At 38.8% G+C, this 17,053-nt stretch overlaps 1 protein-coding gene across 2 annotated transcripts; it reads left to right on the top strand.

The window, feature by feature from the left end:
- The first annotated feature begins 105 nt into the window (after positions 1 to 105).
- On the top strand, positions 106 to 16,616 carry Larp7 (La ribonucleoprotein 7, transcriptional regulator). 2 transcript variants are annotated; one of them, XM_028856548.2, is made up of 13 exons: positions 106 to 271; positions 5,545 to 5,732; positions 6,010 to 6,110; positions 6,195 to 6,278; positions 6,381 to 6,545; positions 6,643 to 6,736; positions 6,812 to 7,165; positions 7,247 to 7,394; positions 8,980 to 9,131; positions 9,670 to 9,788; positions 11,789 to 11,948; positions 12,126 to 12,217; positions 16,280 to 16,616. In XM_028856548.2, the coding sequence occupies exons 2-13, from the start codon at positions 5,546 to 5,548 to the stop codon at positions 16,358 to 16,360; spliced, it is 1,737 nt and encodes a 578-aa protein (XP_028712381.1). In that variant the 5' UTR covers positions 106 to 271; position 5,545; the 3' UTR covers positions 16,361 to 16,616. The 2 variants fall into 2 exon arrangements, with proteins under 2 accessions (XP_028712381.1, XP_028712375.1); XM_028856542.2 differs by having other exon boundaries at positions 107 to 271; positions 9,667 to 9,788.
- Positions 16,617 to 17,053: the final 437 nt, after the last annotated feature.

The following is a 17,053-nucleotide window of genomic DNA, read 5'->3' as shown; positions in this document are numbered from 1 at the left end:
CGCCGCCGCCGCCGTTCGCCAACCACCAATGGAATTCCACATCCAAGTGCGCTCCCCGCCTGGCTCCGCCCCCCTCGGTCCCGCCCCCCGAGAGGCGTCGCCTATGACGTCAGGCACGGAAGCCGCGGCTCGGACCCTGCTTTCCACAGTCGGCTGAGAAGAGCGCGTCGCTCGTCGGATGACGCGAATTTACGCCGACTCGAAGGCTCGAAGGGGACAGAAAGCGTGGAAGAAGGCAGTCGCTGAGCGCGGGTTTGGGGACGCGAGCAGAGTAAGTCGCAGATGGCCTCCCGTAGAGCCGCTGAGACCCGGTCAAGTGTAAACTCTGAGTCCGGCCTCCTGAGGTCCACCCTACTAGCTGTGGTCCGGCCCACCCCGCCCCCCTCGGCGCCAGTCCGTTGGCTTGGCTACTCTGTGCGCACGCGCAGTTCTCCGGCTGCGCTTGCAGTTCCAATCTTAGGACGGAGGGGGCGAGCCGAGCCTAGTGTTGGGAGTTTGGGGGCACGCCCGGCTGCTGGGAGGGTGTCCTTGCGGAAGTGCAGTTGCTGAGTGGAGCTGTGGGAGCTAGGCAGGTTGGGGGATGAGTTTCGGCTTCCAGAGGACAGCAGTTGTGAGGACTCGCATTCCAAAATTAAGTCTTTTCTTTTGCAAGGCGTTCGTCCTTTTAGCCTCCTCTAGAAAATCCGTTTTAAGAAGGAGCTAACAATAAGTGATGAGTATTAAGTTCCGAGTGCGTTCATGAGGAGCTAAGGAAAATTAAGAGTGGACAGTTCGCTGTGACTTGAAGTCCTCAAGAAGACTACATTTAGTAGTACTTCGAAGCAGGGCGGTTGTGGGAAGTCGAATGGCTGTATAAAGGATTTTTACACTAGAAGGTTCATCGGGAGCAAAGATCCAGGCCACTAAGTGCTTTGCTACCTTTCAATAGTCTTGCCATGACCACAACTTTGGTTCTCAATCTTTTGGGTACATTTCTTTTTGTTCATAACCTGAAAAATGTCATGGCTAAGTTTCTTTGGAAATTTTACATGGACCCACGGAAACATTTTGCGTATGATATTACAAGCAAAAGCTGTGGCTTTGAAATTGGGGAAAAAATTTTTTACTTTACATCTAGTATAGTTCACTTCCAGATTATCTATGACATTCACTGTCTTTGAACAACATTACAACTTTGTAACTTGCAGAAAAGAGTAAAAGATGGAAATCATGTTTGCCCAAATAAGATGTGATTAGTTATTGCCCTGACCAATGTCTGTTAACATTCATTTCAACTTTCTACAGCATACTAATCTGGTCTTTGCTCCTTTAAATGGATTTGTAGCACTTAGTTTTGCCATATTCATTTTGTATTTGTACAAGCATGATTTTACCTTTTCTTTAAAATTTATCTTCTAACCATCTCATGGATTCCTAAGATTTCTTGAAACTCACCTGAAGTGTCATGGACTTCAGAATAAGAATTCCTGGATCAGGATATAATGAGTAGTGACAAACTGTAGAAGCTTCTACTAAAAGATAGGCAATATAAAATTCAAGCATATCAATGATTTGCTTAGCTAGCTAGCTTTGACTAAATTACATAACCTTTTGTCTTCCTTTTAAAAAGTTGAAAGAAACTACATGGTAGGACTGTAAAGATTTAGAACAGTGTATATAAAGTGACTGGCATTGTTTCACAGTATTTTTTTATTCTTTGCTCCAAGACCATTTTTGTTTGTTTGTTTGTTTGTGGAAAGGGCATTTCTAGCTGTCCTGGAACTTGCTCTGAAGAGCAGGTTGGCCTTGGACTCAGAGATCCACCTCCTGAGTGCTAGGATTAAAGTTGTGTGTCACCATGCCCATTTAGCAGTATTTTAATACTTAGGACACCACAGGAAAACTGATAAGGAATTACTAATGTTGCAAGTTGAGAAATAACCTTCACAAACCATATCAATGTTATGGCCAGGTGACACATAGCCTTCTGTAAAGGATAGATGACTTCTAGAGCATGCTATAAACTTATCATATTCTAATGACAGTTGTGGAAAACACTAAAGGGGGATGAGAGCCATTTCAAAGATCAAATTGGTAGGATTTAGTGACCAATTGGTAAAGAATAACATGGCTACATATTATGTTCTCCAGAGCAGCTGGTTTTGTTTTGAGAATCTTTTTTTAACTTAAGTATATATGTGTCTGAATGTATACATGTGTACCACATGCCCACAGAGGTCAGAAGAATGCTTTGGATCCCCTAGAACTAGAATTAGTTATAGGAGCTTGTGAGCTTTGACTTCTAGGAACTGAACCTGTGTCCTCATGAGCAGTGAGTGTTCCTAACCACTATGCTATCTCTGCAGACCTCTCCACAGCAGCATTTTTAAGTGTTGAAATTACATTTTTTCTAATTAATCTTCACAGTAACTCTATTATATAGATAAGATTTGTATCCACATTTGATGAACCACAGAGATGAGGAAACTTACTCCAAGCACATACAGAGCTTGCTTGATCAAATTTGTGGGTTATAGTGTTAGCATTAGTGAGGGTAAATAGGCTTTGGAAGGAAAGGATAAATTTCCTTTGGAATGTTATTATAGAACCCTGGGAAGTTACAAATAGCATTGAGAGTATAGCAAGGACTGAGGAGTGGTTCAGTGGTAGGATATTGGCCTAGGATATGGAGACAGTCAGCATGAGGGAGACAGACAGAAGAGGGTAAAGATGTAGGTCTCTGTAACCCGGGTATTGCCATGTCACTAACTGCTCTCTTCAGGCCCAGTGTAAGGAGACTAAATTGTTCTATAGTTTATGTGATTTTCTCTTTAGTCTGTATTGTGTTCTAAATTGAAGGTGTATTTTATCATTGTGAGCTGGAATATGCTAAGCTACAAAAGTAACCCTTAAGAGAAACAGGAAGGAGGGCCTCTGAGCTAAGAGAGTGGAATGATAACTGTGGCATTCTGTGGTTGTTTGTATTTATTTGTTTGCTTATTTACTTATTTATTTATCTAATTATTATGCATTGTTGTTTTGCTGTGTAAGGGTGTTGGTCCCCTGGAACTGGAGTTACAGTCAGTCATGAGCTGCCATGTGGGTGCTGGGAATTGAGCCAGGGTCTAATGGAAGAACAGTCAGTGCTCTTAAACGCTAGGCCATCTCTCCAGCCCCACATTCTGTGTTTCTACTCTTCTGTCTACCCTGCTTTAGATCTAGTAGATGTAGATAGCGTGGCTATAGAGATTTCAGTATGCCTTATTTAGATCAGTGCTTCTCAACCTTCCTAATGCTGCGACCCTTTAATGAAGTTTCTCATGGTGTGGTAACCTCAACCATAAAACTATTTTGTTGCAATTTCGTAACTAATTTTGCTACTGTTCTGAATTGTAATGTAAACTTCTGTTTGATATGGGACCTGGAATAGGTTTCCACCCACAGGTTGAGAACCACTGCCTTGGACTGTTGGCTTTAATGGAAAAGAATTGTATAGTTTGAAGTCTACCCTTTCTAAGTAACAGCTAGTAGTAGAGCGTGCTGTGTGATCATTGTAGTCTATATTTATATTTATACCTTACCGCCTTAGAAAAGAATTTGAAATGCTTAATGCCTTATTTTCATGAAACAGACCAGGCTGGCTTCAGACTCACAGAGGTCCACTTGCCAGTACCTCATGAATGCTGGGATTTAGATGTATACAACCATGCCCAGCTCTGGGTACTTTTAAATATATCTAACCACTTCACAAATATGTAGTGACCAAATTGAAGCCTCTGCCTCTCTATATTTAGATTATAGTGGGGTAGATAGACAACTCTTAATTCCAGACAGTGATGAGCATAGAGAGAAAAGCTTGGAGTATAGTTTACTTTGACATCAAGGGTACTATTTTAGGTTGGATGAAAGAAAAGGCCTCTCTGAGACAGTGACATTCACAGATCTGGGGTGAATATTAAAGTATACAACAGGTGTTGGGGAAAGAGACAGCAGAAAGAACAAAGGCCTGCAGACAGAAATGGCTTTAGCATATTTAAGGAACTTAGGGGTGACATGTTATAAGCTTACTGAAAAGAGTTGTGGAAGATAAAGTTGGAGAAATGTGTCCAGGTCAGATATATAGGACCTAGTAAACCACTGTAAGATCTTTGGACTCTGTGCTGAATGTGTTAAGTCTTTGGGAGTGTTTGTACAAAGAATTGTCCTGATTTACATATTTCTGTGATTATTAATTAGCCTATGTAGAAAATGGATTATAAGAAAGCAGTAGTAGAAGCAAGTAGACTATTAAGAAAGATCTTGGATAGTTAAGTGAGACGTGATAATAACTTGGAGTTAAGTGGTTTGTTAGAATGAGAAGTGCTAATGTTCAGGCTATATTTTAAAGCCAGTGCTAGAACAACTGCTAATGAATTGACTGTACAGTGGGAGGAATTGAGACTACTTTCTGATCTTACTCTCTGTCTTGTAGTTGGTATTTCTCAATGTGGTAAAAATCTGTTAAAATTTTAGAACTTGGGGCAGGAGAGATAGCTCAGAGGTTAAGAGCACTGCTTGTTCTTCCAGAGGTCCTGGGTTCAGTTCCCAGCAACCACATGGTGGTTCACAACCATCTATAATGAGATCTGGTGCCCTCTTCTGGCCTGTGGGTATACATGCAGGCAGAACACTGTATACACAATAAATAAATCTTAAAAAAATAAATTTAGAATTGTTTTTATCATGTTAAGTTTACGATACCCTCTAAATGAACAAATGGAGATGTCAAGTACAATTGACTATTGGAATGTAGAACTAATGAGAGAATGTGGTTTGTGAGGTATATAGCCTCACAATACTGACTAGCAGGACCCTCAGAAAGGTTGAGTCAAGAACAGAGGCCAAGATATGAGTCTAGTCATAGACAACGTATTAAGGTAAATAAAACACAGTAGAAGAAACTAGAAAAGGGAAACTCTTTTAAACTTTATGAAGAAAAGATCTGCAATGAAGGAATTTCTGACTGTAAGTGCTGCTGGGAGGTCAGGTAAGCACTGGGCTCAAGCAGACATTGAGCTCTAATAATAGGTTCCACTAGAATGGTAGGAATGAAATCTATGAGGCCCTTGGTTATACACTATTCACCTTACTGTTTTGCCAGAAGTTGTATACTTGTATACAACATCTTTTTCTATGCTTTCTCTATACTTTCAAAATTGCTACTTGACAGCTTTATAACATGCATTAAAAATGCCAAAAGTTGACTGGTTGAGTGAGATGCATCAAGGTCTTGTTCCTTGGAAGCACATTTATTTCTGCTTTAAGTCTGGCAGCAGGAAGGCTCAGGCAACAAAGGTATATACATTATACTTGTGAAGTTGTATACTGTGTATACCATGTATACATCTTCACAAGTATATACAGTGAGTACAGTATACATCTTCACAAGTATATACACAGTGAGTACATTAACTTTATCTCTCACCTAGGGCCTCAGGCATTTACATCCTCTGAGTTCCTCTTGTCCAGAAGATTTTGTGGCTCCCCTATCAAGGGTAATGTGTACATTTCTATATTAACTTACAGAATGGAAACTGAAAATAAGAAAACTATGGAAGAAAGCACTGAGAAGAGAAAAGAAGAAAAAAAGAAACGCTCAAGGGTTAAACAGGTGCTTGCAGATATTGCCAAGCAGGTAGACTTCTGGTTTGGGGATGCAAACCTTCACAAGGACAGGTTTCTTCGCGAGCAAATTGAAAAATCTAGAGATGGATGTAAGTTTCCTTCCTCTTAAACTCCCATGTCTTGTTTTTTTCTCTTTATTGAGTTTTAGGGGGGCTAGAGAGATGGACCTGGGTTCAATTGCAAGCACTCACATAACACCTCAACTGACTGCCCAGTTCCAAGGGACATTAAAAAATTAGTATCCATGTTTATGGGGCCAGTGCCTGCCTGCATTTTATTTAAAATCACAAGCAGAGATTGCTCAGCAACACAGATACACACCACTTTTAAAAGCTAACATCTTACCACCTTCTGCATTTCAACTAGATGTGGACATCTCTCTTCTGGTATCTTTTAACAAAATGAAGAAGTTAACCACTGACGGGAAGCTAATAGCAAGAGCATTGAAAAGCTCGTCTGTAGTAGAGGTAAAGTTTTTTCATTACAAATTAATCACATCAAATTAATTATTAACTTAACTGTACTTTAAACCTCAATTTTTTCTTTAAAAGTTGGACCTAGAAGGAACCAAAATCCGGAGAAAAAAGCCCCTAGGTGAGAGACCAAAGGATGAGGAGGAACGCACCGTGTATGTGGTAAGAAAATACACAAATTTGATTCTAGTTTCCATTTATTGATAAAATGTGGGAATTTAAAGAATGCTTAAACTGAGTTCATGTCACTTTTGATTTATCCAGGAGTTACTCCCCAAAAATGTTACGCATAGCTGGATTGAAAGAGTATTTGGGAAATGTGGCAATGTGGTTTACATAAGTATTCCACATTACAAGTCTACAGGGGATCCCAAGGGATTTGCCTTTGTGGAGTTTGAAACGAAAGAACAAGCAGCAAAAGCCATTGAGGTACTGTCTCTGTGACCCTGAAAAAAAAAAGGAAAAGAAAACACGGGATTAGTATGAATACATTTTTTTTTGCAATCATTTTTTGATACTTTTTCAGTTTCTTAACAACCCACCCGAAGAAGCACCAAGAAAACCTGGCATATTTCCCAAGACAGTGAAAAACAAACCCATCCCTTCCTTAAGAGTAGCTGGTGAGTACCTAAGACACAGGAGGTACATACTGAATTCGTAGAGAAAATAAAATTTTTCCAACATTGTTGTTACAGAAGAGAAGAAAAAAAAGAAGAAGAAGAAAGGCAGACTAAAGAAGGAAGACAGTGTGCAGGCCAAAGAGTTAAGTATAGACACCGGTAGCATGGGAGTGTGCAAAGCTAAGAGACCAAGGACGGCCTCTGAAGGCTCTGAAGCAGAGACTCCTGACGTTCCAAAGCAACCTGCAAAGAAAAAGAGGAAACGAGACAAGGTTGAGGCATCCGTCTTACCTGAAGTCAGAACAGGGAAGAGGGAGAGAAGCAGCGCTGAGGACGAAGACTGCCTACCCCCCAGGCCAAAAACCAAGAAAAGGGCTCAGAAGGATGGCCTTAGCGAAGCTGCTTCTGAAGTCTCCAAGGAAAGCAGAGGTACTGTGTTAGGATTAGACAGTGCAGACATTTCTAACTATTTCCCAACTACAACTTGTCTTAAGAGAATCTTTTTTCTAGACTTAGAATTCTGCTCTACAGAAGAGGAGAAGGAGACTGGAGACACAAAAGGTGACTCGCTCCTGAAAGTGAAAAGGAAGCATAAGAAAAAACATAAGGAGAGACATAAAATGGGAGAAGAGGTTATACCGCTGAGAGTGTTGTCCAAGTAAGTACCGTCTGTTCTCCGTGGCAGTCAGTCCATCACCATTGCTAAAGTGCAATTCCAATCTCTAGTCAACAGAGTTGCATATTAGCAACAGTGATGGCTTACAGTCCATTTGCAGTAGAAAGTGAAGATAAGCAGGAGCCACCACACTGAAACATGGAGCACTTATTTTCATAAACTCACAGCAAGTGCCTCCATGTTAAAGAAAGGAGGCGCCTTCAACAGGTATCAGCGAAATTCTTACAAGGCACGAGAATGGAAAAGGAAAACTCACCATCACCAAAACATGGAAGCACTTACTTTCTTAGTTCCAAAGCAAGTACATCCACGTTTAAGTGATGGGGAACCCAGTCTTTATAGTTGCCAAGTTCTGCTTCTTAACCTGCAACATTTTTAAATTAAGAAGAGCATGCTGAATGGTTTGAGACACCTCCACTCAAACATGGAAGCACTTACTTTAGTCTAACACAGCAGGTGTCCCCATGTTAAAGCAGAGGGGACTCCTTCATACTTAGTTGTTAGCTTATCCACTCCAGGTGTACACTGAATTCACTTCTACTAAAACATGGAAGCACTTACTCTTTTTACGTGACACAGAAAGCACTCCCATGTTAAAGTGGAAGGGAACCCACCCAGAAGGCAACTTGTTTAAAAAAGACAGGCACAACCAGAGAGAAAAGAAACGACACAGGTCACAGAGATAGCTTACCTTTGTGAGCTGGCCCCAAAGAATCTCCTTCTCTGCTTGGAGGGTGAAAGCCAGAGACTTCCGAACACTTCTATTTATACTACTCCTAACTCCTGAATTCCTTTTGGCTTTCTATCTCAGAGAATCATTACAAGAGCCTTTGTTATTTTAATGCATCAGCTCTCAGGGAAAGTAGGTCCTGGGGATCCTGGGTAGCTCTGGATTTTTTTTTTTTTTTTTTTTTTTTTTTTGAAGTAAACAGATGTCAATGTTAACTGCTAAAACCATTACCACAAGATATCCTTCTCTTTTAAAAAAAATCTCCTATCTGCTTGTTTGATGGCATAGATTAGGGTAACAATGAGCACTCCCACAGAGCCAGGAGAGGCATTGTGCTGCCTCTGGAGGAGCCCTGGCTGTTTGAAGAGACATCTACATGGTAAATGGATGTAAATAAATAAATTGCTTCCATGGGGTGTTTTTTTCTTCTTAGAAATTCCTTTTGATTCAAGTAAATCCTAAGGAATGTTATCTCTCAAATTGGAAGCAATTTAACAAATCTTTGAATTTTAGTCTCTCACTTTTCCCCACAGTTGCCTAATTTAGTGAATGTTACTTTGAGGAAGTAACTCAAAATTTTGCTTTTACAATTAAAAAATATTAAAAACACATTAGGAACTTAACTGGAAAATTAAAGCATTTTACCTGAATGTTAATGAAAAAGAACTTCATTTGTATGTCTACTAGATAGATTTACGGCCTAAAAGCTAATTAAGTGTATGATTTGAAAAGAAAGGAAAGTTGGAAAGACTGGGAATTTCTATCTTTAGTTCAACTTCGGATTTCTCATTGAGTCATCTTGTCACTCTTTCAGTAGCTCAGTTTTTTGTTTTACAGAACTGAGTGGATGGATTTGAAAAAAGAGTACTTGGCACTGCAAAAAGCCAGCATGGCTTCTCTGAAAAAAACAATATCTAAGATAAAATTGGAGTCAGAAATGGAAACAGACTGTGCGGCGGCTGCTAAGTCTGGAGTGAATAATGGAAAAGGTGAGGCTCACTAAATAGCATTAGTGTCATGATGCACTGGAGATTCTGGTTAAAGAAAAGAAATTGAAGTGTTGATATTAAACAGTAGACCTTTAACAGCCTGCTTACCCTCTTATTACCATGAGTTTCCTCATGAGTGCCTGGACATGGCAATAAAGACTGCAGTTTCAGTGGAAGATGAACCCTGAACACGAACATATTAAAGAATTAGTCTTATTGATAGTAACATTGGTAAAGATTTTTTAGTTATAAATATTATTTATTTAATTCATTTATTTATTTAACATCCCAGCCATAGCCTCCCCAACCCCGTTCCCTTTATTCGAGTTTTATTCTTTTGTTCAGGAAAATAATGCTTTTATTTCATGTTAATTTCCAAATGGCCAGTGTAATGCATTAGTATTAATTTAAAATGCACAATTCTAAGCTATTTAAATTAGCCTGAGAAGTCACTGCTGCTGTTGTAGGGTAGTGCTCCTCATGTCAAATGTCAGGTGTGTGAAAGTGACCTCTGGCCTTTTCCTTCTCACATCAGCAGTCGGCCCTCCAGAGTGCTGCACCCAGGAGAAGGCCAGTGCACAAGGTCCACAGTTCGTGAACGGAGTTATCGTGAAGATCACGAGCACAGAGCCTCTACCTGGCAGGAAACAAGTCAGGGTAATGTTTATGATCCCTGTGTGAAACATTTTTAAAATAATATGGAAAACAAAACAAATCCAGTTAGAATTTGTACCTCTCTGATAAACTACTTGTAGAGTTTGAGTCCATGGTAACTCTGATAACTCTTGACTCTTCAGGAAATGAGAGGCACATCGAACAGTCTGACTGCCTTTTCTTACTGAGTCACTAATAGCTGGCTGCTGTGTAGTTCAGGGGAGAAGAGTGCAGAGACTCTAAATTGCAGTTGGTGAAATAATATGTATTCAGTATTATGCTCTGAAAAAGTTTTTTCAGTTGTTAAGAGTTCTAAAAAGATACTTGGTACCATCGTTTTTTAAAAATGTATATCATAATATTCTTGCTCAGTGATTATTTGAAAGTTGTAACCAGCTGCTGTATTTATGGATTTATATTCATCAACCAGGACTAAGATTTCCAAATGATCATTCCTTTTGTTGTTTTTCTGAGACAAGTTTTTTTGTTGTGGCACAGGCTGTCTTAACTCATCATTTGGCCCAGGCCAGATATTATCCCGTTTCTACTTCCCAGCCTAGCCACTTTATTTCATACTGTGTAAAATAAATTACTTTTTAGCATCTTAGGACATTTAATACTATACATTATGTTGTTACATTATTTTCTATAGAACTGTACCAATTACACTTTTTAATTGAAAAATGCAGTGAAATAGTTTTTTTGGGTTTTTTTTCCTGTAATCTGTGTGTGCTCCTCTTACTGATTACCAGACAGATATGTCATTATATGAGTTTTACATGAGTAGATTAGTCTGACTTTATAGTGGATATAATATAGTAAATATCTTTTGAACTATGGTACTCTAAACTGTCTTACCACTACCAGAGAATACATCACAATTTCATCAACTTAATACAGATTGATCTCTATGTATCCTAGTTCATCTGATTAACTAGATAAAACCTTTGAGGACTTCTCCGGTATAATTCTCCCCAGTTCTTTTTATTTCACGAAGGGTGTTCTTATATCACAGTATATTGTGTGCTAAGGGTGAGTTAAGACTAATTTTTGTCGTCCAGAAACTTGCAAATGTCTATTATCCTTTACTGTTAACTAATAAACTTTTTATTCTACAATTAAATAATATTTTCAGATCCTCAATTCCTTCTATGGCTCTGGAAAGTCATTACATTAAAATAATTTGAGTTCCTGTGTCTAGAAAATTCTGGTCTAAACTAAACAGTTTCTTTCCAGTTGGAAATCTATTTATTTCTTTGGCTTTAATGAATGAAATTTGACAACTGAGTTTACTGTAACATTCCTGCATAAATGCATTATGTTCTGTAGAGAACCTGCTGTGAGAAAAAATAGATTAAGAATGCAAGAATCTTCTTAATTAGTCTTCACAGTGGGGCATTATAGGTAAAACTGTCCCCCTTGTTGGGGACCTCAGCTTGCTTCGAAGGGGTTACTTATCGAAAGGGTTACTTAGAAAGGGTTACTTAGGTATTTTATAGAAAACTGAGAGCTGTCAGCTGTGTTCCAGTAAATCTACCCAAGAACCCTAAGATTCCTGTTGGTTTTTGTAAAATGTTGAAAGATGGTTCCATGTGCTCTAAGTCAAACATGGTATTGTATAGGTGAGTGAAAATAAGCTTCTCGAGCCCTTTTAATCTTTCTTGTACTAACTTACAGAGCCAGGTTGCTGGGAGAAGGGTCATTTATATTTTCCTCTACAAACCTTGCCTTTAGCTGGTCCCCATGTAAGTTCATCTTTTAAGGATAGACTTCAAAGAGAGTGAGGGAAAGTAATTTTTGATGAGTTGTTAGATTGCTTCTCGTTTTTGTCCAAATCTATTTTTTAACAGTTTTTCTGTGTATTTTAGAAGTGTTTTATGTATTTACCCATCAACTACAGAGTAGCTTATTGATGTAATACATTTGACAACCTTTGTGGGTACATTCATTTATTGTGAGACATCTTGTATGTTGATTTTAAGTCTTTATACTTTACCATGTAGGATATTTTGGCCACAATCTCAGAAGTTGTTTACGTTGATTTGCTAGAAGGAGATAATGAATGCCATGCCCGGTTCAAAACTCCTGAGGATGCTCAGGCGGTAATGAATGCACAGACTGAAATTAGAAAGAAGCACTGTTGGAACCTCGAGGTCCTTTCTGGTAAACCTAATTTGTTTTTTTTTTTTTTTAATAAACGGTTGTTATTGTAGGTAGTTTTTATATTCATTCTTCATTGGACTAATGGAAGTAGCTTTCTTCCCCCCAAACATTCTCCGCTGGTGAGATTTGAATGTATATCCTTATGCTCGGTGATCAGAGCTGTTGTTTGTTTTTAAGGTGATCACGAGCAGAGGTACTGGCAGAAGATTTTGGTAGATAGACAGGCCAAACTTAATCAACCTCGGGAGAAGAAAAGAGGCACGGAAAAGGTAAGGACAGAGTTAAATGCATCTTTTGACAGCAATAAATGAGGACACCTTTTCACTTTGGCTTTCCTGTTAGAGTACTGTTTCAGACTGAGAAAGAATGCAGATTCTCCTGGCTTCAAAATAGATGAAATTAAAATCGTTCACTCACGGGCATCCGTAATTGTAATTTAGGGTTTTCTGTGCTTTGAAGCAGTAGTGCATGTTAAACAGACTCAGTCTTGATTTGGAGCTGCTGTGTTTTGTAGTTTGGGCATGATTCCCTTAGAAAGATGGTCTTTTGCAGATAGGATTGAGAGACTTGATATATCAGGTTCCCGGTGACAATGAGAATTATTACTATTGTTGTTATTAAAACTTATTATTTTTCTGATAATCAGTAAGTGGTACAAGCAAACCAAAATAATTAAAACAAACTCATTCAACAATTTTATTTCTATGATATTTATATAATTTCTCACCAAGAATGCCATTTATTCTTTGAAAACAGATTTTTACTCTTTTAAATATTGTTTAGGCAAAATGCTTAGAACAACCTGTTAAGAACTTTGAAAGCCCTGATTGAAATATTTTGTGCTTATTGGCTTGGTGTATGTTTCATCAGTGCTTCTTTGGCATTTATGATGATTGACAGGGATGTTTGCTACTATTGCTCTTTGTGAATTTTTTTTTTTCTTGAATGGAGCCTGATCTTGCTGAGATGGGGAGGCCCCCTTCCTTTCTCAAGGCTCTTTCTAGTCTTGGAGGTGTTAATTTCAAAGCTTGTTTGAGATGGTCGGATGTTAAAGTCAGTAATCCAGAACAGATAAATGAACTGTAATCAGGCCAGTAATATTTGTTCTTCTAATTGGTGTGAAGTTTTGTTTAAATTGTTATACTCTTTTTAACTAGTAATTACAACACTTTATTTTTCATTTTAGAAATTTATCAAGATTCATCTTAGTCCCAGGCAAAGAAATAAACATTTCCGGGGTATTTTATAAAATTAAACTAGAACAATAAAAATTTAAATTACTCATTGTCCAGTTTTCACATTCTTCATTATCAGGGTGGTTATTATTATGATCTTGATAGGAACAGCTGAAGCCAGCTGATTTCATGGATTGAAATGCAGTGGATCTTCCACACAAAGTAAATGGTGTTGGAAGTTTGTTTGAAGAACATGAACTGCAGCTAACTTGTTTGCCAATCTCACTTGTCCTTGTTGTTGTTTTCTGGTGCTGGAAGAGATTAAGTAAGTGCTCACTGCTGAGCTGTCTGCTGGAGCTTGCTAATACTCTCTGAATGTGTTAGCCCCCTTTCCTGCAAGTAGAATAATAGTCATGGATAACAAATCCCTTTATTCTCCCTTAGCTTGCCTATAAACATTACCAGTGCGGCACAGAAGGTTAAACCAGGTAGCTTTTACATGTGCTTGAGAGTTCAGAAGCGCAGCATTCGAGGCTAAAGGAATGGGAGGTAGATGTATGGAAACCAAGGGCAGAATTTCAGTGATTCTGGCATGATTCCTTCCTGATGCAACAGCTCAGTTTCCACACTAGAGACTGGTGCACCCTGAGTGGGAGAAAAGCACCTAAAACCCCACAGTTCTTCGTTTCATGATACACGGTAGGACACATTGTCCTCATCCCTCTGGACAGCATCCCTGTTCAGTTTTAGGACTGAAGGTAGAAGAGTCAGTCAGTGCTGCAGAGTATGTTTACTCTACAGAGAGATTTATGTGTGAAAATCAGCATGTGGAGAATGAGCTTACAAAGCATTGGGAACCTAAGGAAGGGAGCTGCCAAAGGGGATCAGGATAAGTCAGGAATCAGAACCAAGGCCTCACAGTGCTGCTCTCAGCCCCCAAATAAATCTTTTATTTCTTCTCTTCCGTTGTTTAAATAGTCTGTGATTTTTTTAAATTATATTTTTAGATTTCATGTGGATGTGCATGTACCACAGCATGCCTTTGGTAATTAAAGGACAGCTTGCTAGAATCAGTTCTCACCCTCTACCATGTGGGTCCTAAGGATGGAACTCTGGTTATCAGGCTTTGAAGAAAGTGCCTTTACCCCTAAAGAATCTCTAACCACCCATGTTTTGGTGTTTTGTTTTGTTTTGTTTTTTAGATGTTTGCTTTTGTTTTTAATCAAAAAAATTTTTTTGGAATGATAGTTTTTTTATTTAAATTTTTTTTTTTCATTTTATACCAATTTTACATACTCTGTTCCCCCTTCCTCCCCCTCCCCCACTTCCCCATCCCACCCCCATCCCCTGGTAGGGGGTAAGACTTCCCTTGGGTAGTCAACACAGGCTGGCATTCCAACAAGCCCCTCCCCCTTGCATCGCGGTTGAGTAAGGCATTCTGCCTTAGGGAATGGGCTCTAAAAAGCCAGTTTGTGTACCTGGGGTAAGTCCTGGTCTCATTGCCAGGGGACCCAAAAACACATCAAGCCCTGCAACTGTCACCCATATTTAGAGGGCCTAGTGTGGTCCCATGCAGGCTCCCCAGCTGTCAGTCTAGAGTCTGTGAGCTCCCATTAGCTTGGATGAGCTTCAAAATGGCCTTTTCAATGAAAAATTCTGCTGTGTTTCCCAGTAAAGGCAGAATTCCTACTTGTAAACAACATCATTGGTGTGCTGGGGAATCTTGAATTTTACTCTTTTCACTTGTAAAGAGTGTTTTATGACCTCCTATCAATCATATATGACATAAGATTTGATTCATGGACTGATTTAGACAAGGTCTCTGGTATCTCATGCTTACCTCAAGCTCACTGTGTAGCTGAAAAAGACATTGCAGTTCTGATCCCCCAGCCCTTACCACCTGAGTACTGCACTTGCAGGTTGGCCCCCCACCCAAGCTTATGTGGTGTTTCGATGTCAAACCTGGACCCTTGTATATTCTAGACAAGAACTCTACCAACTCAGCTACATCCCTAGCTCTAGAGCCTATATTTTTAAGAGAAAAAATAAAACTAAGCTATAATTTTTCTGTTAAGGAAGCTGGTACAATAGTTTGTACCTGCAATCCCAGCTACTCAGAAGACAGAAGAGTGACCTTCAGACTACCTGGGGTTACAGAGACCCACTGCAGAAAAGCAGCAGCAACTGCTTTGGGAGTGTTTCAATCTGTTGTCTTCTGTGTTTCAAAAAAATCTTCTTTCTTTAAAGTATATATATGTATATAATATAATTTAATAAAGATAGGTCTTAATAGTAGTTTATTTGAAATCATAATTTTTCATTTGTAAAGCAAAATTTAAACCTTTTAGGAGATGTAATAGGCACAAAAGAGTTGTAACATTAGCTGAGTGTAGTGATGCATGCCTTTATTCCCAGCACGTGGGAGTTCAAGGCCAGGCTGGTCTCCATAGTGAGTTCCAGGACAGCCAAGGCCACACAGAGAAACCCTGTAAGACTTGGTCTCAAAAGTAACTGAATAAGCTGGGCATGGTGGTGTATGCCTTTTTTCCTAGTACTCTCTGAGTTTGAGGCCAGCCTGATCTATAGATCGAGTTCCAGGACAGCCAGGATCCCACTGTGTTTCTCAGGTTGGCCTTGAACTAACAGAGATCTACCTGCCTCTGCCTTTGGAGTGCTGGGACTAAAGGCAAGCGTTAGCATTCCTGACCAGTAAGCAGTTTTTAAAGCAAACCTGAGTAATACACAACCCAGAGGTATCGAATCTCACTCATACCATTTTGTCTTAGGAATTAATAAGCAAGTCCAGAGGGTATACAATATAACACTAAATTGTGAGCCTTCAATGAGGAGTGACAGATATTTCAATTGAAAGATTTTGAGTTATGCAGTGTAATTGGAGGGAGAGAGGTTTCAGAGATGTCAGATCTATTTCATAAAAAACTCCAGTTCTCTGTAAACTGATTTGATCAAAACATAATGATCTCATTTGTCTTTCTACCCCCAGCTTTTAAAAATGTCATTCAGTCTAATATTGTAAGACTTCATGGTTGGGACTGGTTTTTTTTTTTTTGTTTTGTTTTTTGTTTGTTTGTTTGTTTTGTTTTTATCATTTTGGAGTGTCCAAGACATTCTAATTTCTTACTTCTTTCCCTATAGTTAATCACCAAAGCTGAGAAGATTAGACTGGCCAAGACTCAACAAGCCAGTCAACACATTCGATTCTCTGAGTATGATTGAGAAGGACGGCAGCTCCATTTGGGTTTCTCTTTCTGGAGCGTTCTTAGAATGCTAGGACTGCTTGATGGATGTTCTGCTGAGTTCTACATTAAAAAAACAAAAAGAAACCTTTGTTCCTCAATGTGTAAATAAGACTTTTCTTAGAAACAGATGAATTATATGTCACTGTTTGTTTGTTTTTTTTCAATGAAGCTTACTTGTTGAAATTATGCAGGTCAACTTAATGATTTCATAAATAAATGGGTTTTGAAAACTATTGTTTTGTTTTTATTTACAAAATCAACATGATTACAAAAATAAAAGTGCACGGATGGATACCAGCTGCAAAGTAACTAACTTGCATTTCCCTTCCCATATCTTTTTCTTTTTGATACAAGCAGATATGGTAAATATTTCATTCTATTTCTTTTTCTCATCTTTCCTTTGAGCAACAGACTATCAGAGTATCAACTGTTTCTTATTAAAATGTTGAATTCTAAAAGCATTGAATTTTTTTTTAATAACAAACATTTTATTTTGGTTAGACGATGTGCCAGGTACTATGAGCTTGGACAGAGTCTAGGAATCGACCTTAAGGAAAACTGAAGTTTGTTATATTTTCCAGAAATGTACACAACTTAAGTATTTGAGTTGAGTTGTTTCCAGAAGTTTACTTATAGCAGCTATGAAGGAATGGCATCTTAGACTCCATCA

Source organism: Peromyscus leucopus, chromosome 6 (genome assembly GCF_004664715.2).
Source record: "Peromyscus leucopus breed LL Stock chromosome 6, UCI_PerLeu_2.1, whole genome shotgun sequence".
In the NCBI taxonomy this organism is placed as follows: Eukaryota; Metazoa; Chordata; class Mammalia; order Rodentia; family Cricetidae; genus Peromyscus; species Peromyscus leucopus.
Note: the sequence above shows the minus strand (reverse complement) of the source record. Positions and strands in the feature narration are given on the sequence as shown.